At 38.6% G+C, this 12,421-nt stretch overlaps 1 protein-coding gene across 1 annotated transcript; it reads right to left on the bottom strand.

Moving 5' to 3' along the window:
• Nucleotides 1–6,216: 6,216 nt before the first annotated feature.
• On the bottom strand, nucleotides 6,217–12,081 carry LOC117307408 (EH domain-containing protein 1-like). The gene is made up of 2 exons (XM_033792159.1): nucleotides 11,027–12,081; nucleotides 6,217–8,047 (listed from the first exon to the last, which is right to left on the bottom strand). Exons 1-2 carry the CDS (start codon nucleotides 11,939–11,941, stop codon nucleotides 7,328–7,330), a joined length of 1,635 nt encoding a protein of 544 aa, XP_033648050.1. The 5' UTR covers nucleotides 11,942–12,081; the 3' UTR covers nucleotides 6,217–7,327.
• Nucleotides 12,082–12,421: the final 340 nt, after the last annotated feature.

Genomic DNA, 12,421 nt, shown 5'->3' with positions numbered 1-12,421 from the left:
GAGGGCAATGGTGCACAAGAAGAGGAAAACAGGGCAACATGGGCCAAGAAGAGGGAAACAGTGGCCAAGACCAGGGCAACTGAGGCGAAGACCAGCCGTCGATTTCACCAAACTCTTCCTAACTTAGGAATCATCTTAGGACTTAGGACGGGTTCAGTTCCATATCCAAGTACGTAGGACGAATTGAACCCATCCTAAGTAAGAACGGTTGCTCGTCCAAACTCGAGTTAGGATCAATCCTAGCATTTCGTGAAATCGGCCGCAGGGCACACGTACCAGAGGCAACAGAGGCTAAAGGAGAATGTAAGACCAGGGTAGCAGAGGAAAAGACATGAAAGACGAGGGCAACAAGGTCCACAGGACTAGAACAAAATAGGCCAATACCTGAGGCCAAGATCTGAGCAACAGAGGCCAAGACCAGAGCAACAGAGGTCAAGATTAGAGCAATAGGAGGTCAAGACTCGAGCAATAGAGGCCAAGATCAGAACGACAAAGGTCAAAACCAGAGCAATAGAGGCCAAGACCAGAGCAATAGAGGTCAAGACCAGAGCAACAGAGGTCAAGACCAAAGCAATAGAGGTCAAGACTAGAGCAATAGAGGTCAAGACTAGAGCAATAGAGGTCAAGACTAGAGCAATAGAGGCCAAGACCAGAGCAATAGAGGCCAAGACCCGAGCAATAGAGGCCAAGACCCAAGCAATAGAGGCCAAGACCCGAGCAATATAGGTCAAGACCAGAGCAATAGGCCAAGACAAGAGTAACAGGCCGCAGACTAAAGCAGAAGGGGCAATGGCCTTTGTGATGAATACCAGGCCTGGTATCAATCCTATGTTCATGTAATAGGCCTACCAGGATACAAGTTGAACAAGAACCTAAACCAGGAAGTTTAAACAAGTATTACATGAACCTGTACGTGTAAATTATCCGAAAACAGTATCAATTGACAGATCATAGCCTTTGGACAGGGTGGGGCACTTCACTGTAGTGCAATATGCATCAAAAGAAAAACTCTGTATGGATGAGCCATCCATGGTTAATGTAGGCTCTAAACCGATGGATTGACAAGTACATCTTTTGACATTGGGCCCACATGGTCGACATATGAAAATGCCCAACCAGCATTATGCGTAGAAGGGTCTACTAATCTATTTCACCTAACACGACCTGCATTATATCACAGAGGAAGATAAACATGGAATGTTTTTCTGTGGTGGAGAGGGTAGTGGGGGGGGGGGGTCATGTTATACTCTTCTTCCACATAACATATGCCAAGTACACACTTTGAAGATGGTTAGAGATAAACACATGTGTATTTGGTTGCAAGTGTGGAAAATCATTCTTTCACAGTTCGACAAGTTTACATGTAGACTCGTGAGACTTCTGCTCCCGCAACAACCGCCTCAATTGAGTCGGGAGCCCAGCAGTCTTGCATTAGAAGTGTAGTCACGTGTCAGCCGTTAATGTGACAAACATTAAATGACTTGTCTGCAAGTCTTATTCATGTGGGGAGAGAGGAGGTCAGACCTTCCTCAGCATGAGCATAGCTCTCAGCATGAGTGGCTGCAACCTTCCCTGCCTCCATGCTCTGCAGCAGCGCTCATGTCTATGTATACATAAAGTGAATGACCCTGTGATAAAAATTAAATTCCTAACCAGTATTATTCTATTACTGGATTAACATTGCAACCATTTTTAAATGGATTGCCACTTCACGTTAAGACTTCGCATAGACCCGTGTTCAATGTACGCAAAAAAAGGCCAAGTACAGGTAAAATATGTCTGTTAAATTCGCACCCTTGCTCATTATGCACAGTTGCTAACGTACTTCTTCTCTACCTGCAAACATGCACAGTGTCAGGTCCCCAGAAGCACAAATTGATTTTTTGGTAATAATTGGTAAGTTTTCAGCTGGGTTCATTGCTCGGTCTGTTGCACAATTAAGCTAGCTTTAAATTGAATGAAAGTAAAATGGAGGTCCATGTGACAAGGAGCACTCATGGATTTGGCCTTGGGAGAGGAGGGCTGATTAAATAGGATGATTTTAGTGTGAATGCATTTTGAAATTCTAAACTTTCATATCAGACCAAAAAATTTATCTGCTACAATTCACAGTTGTGACTGCTTGGTCGTTCATTGTGGTTACCTTTTTCCGTTTTCAAATCATACTACCTCTACTACTACTACACGTATATACGCAGAGCTGCCTCACAATTAGGGGGTAATAAATCCGCTAAACTTTCATTAATACAAGTGATACACTTGCACTTTAATAAGTAGGCCTTAAGAGTCAGTTCAGGTAAATAATTGACATAGTTGCTCACGGTCAAAAAATGAATTTTTTTTATACTTTGTGGGTGGAAGGGCCTTGGGGTGCAAGTAAACAAAATTGCATTTTCAATTCTGTATATAGCCCGTTGCCATGGTTACGGCTCATTTTGTTTTTTGGCCATTTAAGGCCGATTTTGGGGTCTGAAAAACTGGTTTTTAGCTCATATTTACAACTCCACCCCACCAAAATGCAAAATTATTTCAAAAAACCTTTTATATCACTACAAAGTATCATCCTTGGCCTTCCTTGAGAAAAACAATTATTGCTTTAAATATCACCGTGTGCTATTTTTGCATCATGCATTACAGTATGTTTTTGGAACTTGCAAAATCGACATTTTTACCCTATTTTTGGACCCCAAAATGTCAACTTGCCAGGGGTCTCAGAAAATTTTCCTTTCGGCTGTGATTAGGGCCAACATTGGTCTTTCAATATCTGGTGTCAAAAACTTGGGCAATTGTATCCTGTTGTGACAGTACTGCCTCAAAACTAGACTTTTTTCCCAAAAACGTGAAAAATGCCTTTTTAAGGGTCTTTTCACATAATATCGACATACGTGTCCATGGTAAAAAAAAGGGAATATTTTTCTTATACTTTGTGGATGGTAGGGACTTGGGGTCCAAATAAACAGCATTTACATTTCAAATCATAATATAACACGTTGCCATGGTAACAGTTCATTTGTGTTTAGGCCACTTTAGGCCGATTTTGGGGTCTGAAAAACTTGTTTGTTTAGTTAATATTTACAACTCCACCCCACCAAAAAACAAAAATATTTCATAAAACCTTTTACATCACTACAAAGTATCATCCTTGGCTTTACTTGAGACCAAAAAATATTGCTATAAATTTTACCCTTGTGCTATTTTTAGAACGTGCATTAGAATATGTTTTTTTGAACTTGCAAAATCAACATTTTTACCATATTTTTTGCCGTCAAAATTTCATTTTTTCATGGGTCTCAGGATATTTTCCGTTCGGTTTTGATCAGGGCCAAAATTTGTCTTTTTATTTCTGGAAAGAAACACTTGGGCAAGTATATCCTGATGTTAACAGTACTGTCTCCAAAATAGACTTTTTTCCCCAAACAGAACAATGCATTTTGAATTGTTTTTTTCTTCATATTGAATTTATAACATTAAAAAGTAATAATTCTATCAATCTTGCAGCTTTTCCTAAGCACTCTATGGCTTAGTGGATTACCCAACATTGATCAGGAACTGTTGATGACCTTAATTTTAGAATTTGCCCGGCCCAGCCCCAATCATATTTCTTGACATTGCATAAAACAATGTTTTGTGAATAGCGCCTCTTTTTTTTTAAGTGTTCCCTTTCGGTTGTTATTGGTATTTTCATGTCTTCTGGGTAGAAACACTGTGTTTATTGTATCTTGTTGTGACTGATCATGCCTTAAGTATAGTAATTTTTCCAAAAACAATGCATGCTTGTTAAAAATCTGGCACTGTTCCCATGCCCTTTGAGTAATGAATACAAATTTTTTTATTTAAACATAATGGTATCCAACCAAACCATAACCAATGCTTTGCCACTGAGAGTTCTTGATTTGGCTACTTTACCTATTGTACCGTAACCATGGCAACGGGCTATATACAGAATTGAAAATGCAATTTTGTTTACTTGCACCCCAAGGCCCTTCCACCCACAAAGTATAAAAAAATTCATTTTTTGACCGTGAGCAACTATGTCAATTATTTACCTGAACTGACTCTTAACAGTTCGAGTGAGTCATTTCGTTTGTCAATGATACATGTAGTTTCAATCCAATTCTTTCCTCAAATGTTGCTAGCTTCAATACTTATGAATTTCTTTTCTTTATGTGATTTCCTACATTCTAAACAATGAAACCATCAAGTCCTTTGGTATACATGTAGAAATCATGGCCTCCTTTTCAAAAGAAAATACTATTAGTTTCACAAAATGGTAAAGAAACAAATGCGACTCCTTCTACCTGACCTTAACTCATAAATATTCTTTAGTGATTATAAACTGCACTAACGTAATATTGGCAAGGATATATCATTGTTTAAGCTCATGAAAGCTTTACTGAATATCAAGTTCATACTAGGACATTTCTGTGAAATACCTCCCTTCTGAAACTAAGACAAACTGTACTTCAAAAACCTAAACAAAAGAAGAAAAGTAACAGCTGATTTTGGTTTGGGAGTTTACATGCTGAAAGCACATCTTTTCACTAGTTTCTCCAAACACACACACTGGATTAAGCCCAAATTTTCCACAGGTTTATTTATTATTTCATGGTTGGTGACACAAAACATGAACATTCTGCACAGTGCCCTACCATACCAATCCTATATTAAACACGTTTGATTGCTGTCATCATGTAGTCAGATCAGAAGCAAGGAAGGGAGAAATAAGTTTATGTTTTGAAACCAATATATGTCATTCTGCCTTCCAAGAACAAGCTTGGTTTGACCTCTTCTTTGTGACTATTGGCCAACTCCTGGCTCAGACTTAACACACTTGTGGCTCAAGATATTTGACCTGCTGTACTTGTGGCTGAAGGAATTTGACTCACTTGTGGCTCAGAATGTATGACCCACTTTTGGCTCAGAGTATTTGAACCACGTGTGGCTCAAGATACTTTGATTCAATATTTGTTTTAATGCAAATAATCATTTAGTTTCTATCACCAGAAAAAAATAATATCTTGACATTATAAAATGATGGGTACAATTCATGCATTTATTTCCCACAAACAAAAAAACATCAGAATTATTTTTAATAAAAACGCATTGTTGACGATGTACGTGTTGTATACATGTGTATGAATAGTTGCAAACAAATGTGTTAATAATTGTATAAATTTAAGAGCTACATGTGTATAAGGAGCAATTAATTATGATATATATATTTTTGTTACTTTGTGATAAACATGTTTGAATTCATGACAAGTACAGCCACGCAAAACATTGCATTTGAAATGTTCAAAATTGCAACAACAAAATTCAAAAATATCTGTCCAATCCTTTTTTCTTTTTTTAAATGTGTAACTACGGCAAACGCTAAATGATATCCAGATTACAACATATAGTTAATTAAACAAAGATTATTTACATAGAGTATTTACTTTATAAAGTAGAAATAGTACTTTTGAAACCTAAACACAAACTACAATGTACCAGTTTTTGGTAATTAACATACAAACCTATATAGCATTAGTTTTCCTTTTCCAGAAATAAAATACTTTAAAGAAAAAGAAATGTTAACAATTGAAAAGTGGGTGGGTACACGTTAAGCTTGGGCGATATCACGATATTATCGAATATCGCGATATTAATTTGGAAACGATTTCGTAATAGGATGGATTTGGTTTTAATCGAAATATCGATATCTCGCGATTATCGCGATATATCGTAATATCGATTAAATATCGCGATGCATTTGCTAGCTGAGACATCTTCCACCCCATAGGTTTGGAGTAAAACCAGAAGAATAGGTCATTAGAACACCTCTCTTATGCTATGACTGTCTCTTCTACAACTTTCACTTGGAGTTTGAAGACTGATGATGTCAAATTTAATTAATCGCGATTATATCGAATATCGCGATATATTGTCGGCGATATATCGTGAATAAAATAAAGCGATATCGCCCAAGCTTAGTACACGTAGGCAGTAATGTTTTACTTTAGTCAAACAAGCACACTATGATAGTACAATATTCATCATATCATCTCTTTATATGCATGTTTTTTATTGACATTACAATGAACATGCAGGCTAATACACTGTATAAATTTATCTTTTAATTCAGACACAACACTGACTACCAAAGTCATGTATGTCACTCTAACACGCTCCGAGCAACAATGTCGTACTCTGCGTATATTGATTTTATGTTTACATCCAGGTTTTTTCTAAGCATCTACAACCTTTTGAAACTTTAAGCTACATAGTATTCCATGTTAACGTTAACTTACATGTAAGAAACATGAGTGTGGAGATTCTGCGACTCTTGTTCACTAGACCTCTACATGTAAATGTAGGTCACCATTGCCGAGTTCAAACAGTGTAAGTGTGTTCATAAGTCACGCACTTCTCTGAGCCAATGAACAGTTGATTCTTTTGCTTTCATTGAAGGCGCTGCTTGACCTTGTGACATTACAATACATGCATGATGATGGGGGTACATTTATTTTAAAAGCAAAACAAACAATTTAAATTTAATCAGAATGTGCTCTGATTATCATGGTTAAAACTATTTCTCATATAATACAAACATGTGTACATACATGTATCCCTTATGGTGCAAAACAACCAAGCTCAATGAGCAAACTTTAGTAAGCACAACCATTGTCATTTTCATCTTAAATATTTTCTCTAAGATGCCATTCTCTGTACATGTACCAAAAGTGGCCTTTATAAATTATAGCCTTGTTTTGGGCCAATTTACATAAAGAAAAACTAAACACTTTGAACTCATGCACAGTGATCAGTGAGTACAACGACGCATGGATGTTGCATCACAGCGGTTTTCATTTTTCATGGCAGCAAACAGTGACTTTTGGTGTTACAAACTTTGACAAGCATGCATTAGGACCTTTTTTCAGTTGCATTTTACCAAACATTTGTCTGCCTACTACGCTTGTAAAGATGAAGTACAACATTGGTTGCTTCGAGACTTGCATGAAATTGCTGTTTTCATGACATTTTGTCCACTCCTTAGAAATATGTTTTGGAGAAACTTGCAGTCACAATGCAATCATTTTATCTTCATTACAATTTTTTATTTTTTTTTAAATACATCATTCACAGGAAATTTTGCCAACATACATGTTATCAATACTGTTCAATGACTTATCACATATCAGTATTGCTTTGGTCTTCATTCAAATATTGGGTTTTTCCCGAAAGCTGCTATTTTCACTCTAGCTCAAGATTTATGCTTTTATCAACAACACACCGATTAGTGAGAAAAGAAAAGCGCCGTTGTTTCTTGCACTGAACCTTGGGCGGATTATTTAAAGGAGCTTTCAGTGGCAAAGGGACGTTTAGAAGGAGGGACAAGATGTCTTGGGAGTGATTCAGGGATGTCATGTCCCTCCAGCTTGATGCTGATGAGGTGCTGAGCCACAGCAAACTCATCAGAATCCAGCATCCCATCGCGGTCCACGTCAGACAGCTTCCAGATGCGACCAAGGACTGTATTAGGGAGCTTGGACTTAACCATCTGGTCTTTGGCACTTTTACCTGATACCTTACCATCAATAGGACTAAGTTTCTCAAAGAGTTGATCATAAATATGCTTCTTCTCTGAGATGACCCACTCATTGATCTCTCCTTTGCCATAGTCGGCGCCTTCACCAGATCCAGCGCCAAATGGGTTGTCATTCCCGACGAAGGCACCTCCTCGGATCGGCATGTGCCTGCTGTCGTTGGCCTGCTGGGCTTCTTCTGTGGGTACCATCTGCATGAGGCGAGTCATGTCCCGTGCCAGCATCAAGTCCAGCTTCTCGATCATCTTGGGCTTGAGTTGATGGAACTTGGTGAAGTCCATGTCCTGAAGGACTTCCTGCATGCGCTTCATTGGGGGGAAGTCACCCGGGGAGATGGAGTAAGTGCGCTCCACTTCTTTGTAGACATCAGCCAGGTTGTTGATCAGCTGTTGCTTCTTGGACTCCTTGCCAAACATGGACGGCATATCCCGGCGTAGAAGACTTATCACATAGGCATGCACCTAAGTGAAAGGAAGAAAAATAAAAAAAGGACAATGTTAAGACATTTAGGACTCATGGCCATGAGAATTAAAACTCAACTATACAACACATTTATACTACACTCCAGAAAGTATATCAAAATGGTAAGTCTGCAATACATATCTCATTTCCATGTTTGTCCTTAAAGGAACCTTTCTTAATAAAACCATGGAGGAAGGAAGAGAAGGAGCTCGAACGACCCGCAAAACCGCAGAGTAACAAAAGAATACTCTGACAATGCCCCTGTCTGGCCAGTGGAAAAAGATAGGAGACCTCCAGCTGGACGGCCGATTAACGAGCGGGATTAAATCTCTTTGTACAGAACGTGTGGTACCGCCAGTCTGCGCTCTTGCCTGCGTGTAAAGTTGAATCATTGGAGACAAGAATTGTGAATATACACGTTTTCATTTACCGTTTGTGGTGTTTCACGGAAACATCATGGCATATTTTTACATTTTTTGTGACTTTCCGGTCACTAGCGGTGGTTCAAAATTTGGGGTGGTATTCAATTGTGTCTTTCGATTTGGTGAGCCCAAGTGTACACAATTTTTATCAAGTCTCAAAAAAGTTGTTTTTTCTGTATTATATCCATACGACATCCGACACCATAGTTGAGTGAAGACCATGTGCGCGCACACGCAAACTCACATACGCCAGGTCACTCATTGTCTGTGGAGGTATGTGGGTGATTACGAGGTGTCGTTAAACGACCGCGGTACCGCAGGTTCGACTTTTGAAGTTCCTTCGTTCGAGCTCCTTCTCTTCCTTCCTCTATGATAAAACAGAGCAAAATGTTCATTGTGTTGCCCTCTAAATTGTCCCTACTCAAAGAGCTGAAAGTCATGCCAGACATTTGTTACACATGAAGCACCTTAATAATAATAATAAAATCTATATAGCCCCAAATCCATCGAAAGCAATGCTCCATGGCGCTTTATACAGAGAAACATTAAAAGACAAAATCCCTAAATAGATAAACAGAAAAAACATCAAGGTATAAAAATGAGTTTGAAATCAGTAAACAATTTCATGCAAAAAATGACAAGCAATTAGGCCTATAGAATTAAACAATATACAAAGGAAATGTACAATATATCGTAGCGTCATACGTTATCGACCCTCATATGTTTTCGGTCCCCAACTTTGATTCCCGTTTACCGCGAAATTGTGCAAGCTGCACCGGTGACAGAAGCTATGCAGTTTACTCACGGTCTGTATTTTCATCAGGCTTAATCATGCTGAGAATAAAGTTTCCTGTCGTTGGTTATGCTCAAACATTTATAAAATGATTGATTTTTGGTACTAATCACTAGTGCATTATTATGCCAATATTCAAATGAGTCAAAAAACATCATCCAACCTCGAAAGTTCAAAACAAAATTACAATCTGCTAGATTGAGTTTCATTCTGCTTTAGTCACTTGATGGATCACGTGAGGTGGTTACTATTTGGGATTTTATGGTGTGCAAATGTGGGGAAAATATTAAAATATTTTAAGTGAAAATGACAAAAAAAAATGTATTTTTATTTACTGCATACTGTAATAAATTCCTATAAGCGTAATAAATATTAAGTCTACATTAAAGAGAAAATATCATAGATTGGTTTCTTATCTCCTGAAACCAAACATTACTGGTCTGAAATGGGGGAAAACGGATTGTTATGAAGTGTGTGTGCATCAAGGGGGGATGGTGTGTTTTACTTTCATGCCTAATGATATCTCTGGGTTCTAATATAGTAGCCATAATGCCTTAGGACAATTAAATTTGTTAAGTAGTAATTGAATAATATTTTTGATTTCTTTTGCACGCCATACTAGCTTCTGAATATTCAATAAAATACCAACCAATGAAAGGTGTGAAAACATATGACGTTGCTCCAATGTCGTGCATGCATAAGCACTGTTAATGGCGGACTGTCTCTCGCAACGTAAAACCAAAACTTTAAAAATTTCAACACACCATGAAGTGAAAGTGTTATTGTTAACAAATTTGATAGATGATTTGAAAAAAAAATATTTAGTTTTTGATTGTAGAAAATTTTCCTGTTATCCTACTGAAAACACATGACACCAGGATACAATACAATTTTATGCAAACATTTCAAAATGCAAAGAGAGTGTAAAAAGCAGACAAGCTGTTACCCCAGTGAAATTGTAAGATTGGATAATATCGCAAATGTCGCCTTTTTACACCTGAATGACATAATACAGGATACAAGATACAGTGCATGTATGTACATTTATTTATGTATGAACCACAATAAGAAATTGGAAAAACTTCTGCACCTTTATACACCGTAATGTACAGACCCTTCACAAATGTGCCATCACTAAGGTCAAACAATAAAAACACACATTGTCACAGTCAACCTGGTGCGACCGTAACGCGAAAGAAGTTTCGCTACTCTTGAATGAGAGTATAATAATGCGGCATAATAATGTGACACAACCAACACATGGGAGGAATTTCTTTGGTTGGAAGTCTTCCTTTGACCTCAGTGAGGGCACTGTTTGAGCTCCTGACATTATCCGAAACAGATTAAATCTGAAACAAAGTTCGCAAATCGCAATGTACTTGTGGTTAACAATTTGATGAAATGTCAATATAGTATTAGTTGTTTTGTTTAAAAGGGCAGGGATTACTTTCCATATGGCGCCACCACTTTTTCACTCTTTCACTCATTTTTAAATAAAGCCCTGATATCTCATTGATGAGGTAAATTATAGACACTTTATTATTTCATATCAAATGAAAAAGTGGTGGCGCCATACAGAAACTTTTCCAAGGGCAGCTCCATTAGTGTAGTGCAGGGTTATAAAAATGCAAACATCGACACAGAAAACAATTTAAAATATAAATAAATGAAGATGAAGTCGACATCTTCTCAAAGTAACTCTGGTAATAAAATAATACAATAATATGGTCATCAAAAATGAATATCAATTTTATAGCTGTTACCTTTGCTAGTCTTGCCCTTTTGATGAGATCATTTAGCTTTCGTAGAGCTGCATTTCCGGGCAAACTCTGGATATCTTTGAAAAGATCCAACTCTTCAGCTTCAAAGAGTTTCCTATTCATGTCAAAATGTAGAGGCTTATCCCAGAAGGACCCGATGTAAACGCGGGACACCTCTGGCGTGTTGATGACTTTCCCCAGAGACCACATAAGGGCTCCGTACACCCTCATTAACTGCTGATGGTCAACCATGTCCGATTTGTTTAGGACGATGCGGATCTTGTCATCATTGCCCTTCAGGGCCTCGATACATCTGCGGAACTCATCAGAGATGTCCAACTTGTGAGCATCGAAAAGCAGAATGATCCGATCTGCTCGTTCGGCAAACCACTCCAATATACCAACAAAATTGTACCCGCGGTCGAGTCGCTGCTTTTCACCAGATAGGATACCTGGTGTGTCAATAATTGTGATACTTTCAAGGACCGGGCTCTGTGTTAGCGAGCACTGGAAACGATTCAGGAAAGCGTTACCGAATTTGCCCAGAGCTCGGTACTGTCGTTTGGGGTCGACAACAAGAGCATTACCAGGGATGACAGAGTCATTTTCACCGTATTCTATCGCCATAAATCTATCTGTGGTGGGCTCGGGACCCACGCGAATTCCAGGGAAATCTTTTTCGAGTAAATACCTGATAAATGTCGTCTTTCCTGTGGAGTACTGGCCGACGAGTAGGACCATCGGCTTCGCCAGGAAGTCGGCCGCGTCCATGGCCGGCGAGTGGAAGTCATGAAATCTGTAATGTTCTTCCAACGGGAATATCGTCGTTTTGTACAGTTCTTGCAGTCCCTCGACCACAGAATTGTAGGTGTGAGGCTGCTTTCGGCGATTCTCATCCTTATTGAGCCAAGAAAACATATTGAAATGAGAGTTTGTACCACCAAAAAAGAGGAAACTTACGGCGATTTGTATTTACTCTCGACGTCAAATAAGTGCACTGCTGTCGGCCCACCCAATAACACAACCATGTACACGCCTTTCCTATGCATGCGATGTGGTATCGGTGTGGTGCACTGTGGGTAAACGCCGATGACACACCAAAACAGTCTGGTCTCTCAAGAAATGGTATGCACTGAGTCACGGTAAAAAAGAGTCGAATGCTTGACGAAAATTGGATGACATCATAATCGCCAACGCATCGTCGATTGATTGATTGAGGGCGTCCTTGCATAAAACTTCGGGTTAAAAATTGAGCCACATTGGCCGCTTTTGGACCTCCCTCCATCCCATGCGTCGCGATTTTATACAAAATGATGAAAAACACTCATTATTTGTTTTATATAACATCGTAGTAGATCTTTGTCATTTTGATTGGAGGATATAACTTTCACAACGAAC

Source organism: Asterias rubens, chromosome 1, assembly GCF_902459465.1.
Source record: "Asterias rubens chromosome 1, eAstRub1.3, whole genome shotgun sequence".
Classification (NCBI taxonomy): domain Eukaryota; kingdom Metazoa; phylum Echinodermata; class Asteroidea; order Forcipulatida; family Asteriidae; genus Asterias; species Asterias rubens.
This window is presented reverse-complemented; position numbering and strand designations above follow the sequence as displayed.

Excerpts from the sequence above, each read along its gene's own strand:
- LOC117307408 (XM_033792159.1), bottom strand. The coding sequence starts at position 11,941 with ATGTTTTCTTGGCTCAATAAGGATGAGAATCGCCGAAAGCAGCCTCAC. Across the intron at positions 8,048-11,026 it reads AAAGGGCAAGACTAGCAAAG|GTGCATGCCTATGTGATAAG; the intron begins GTAACAGCTATA and ends CCTTTCACTTAG.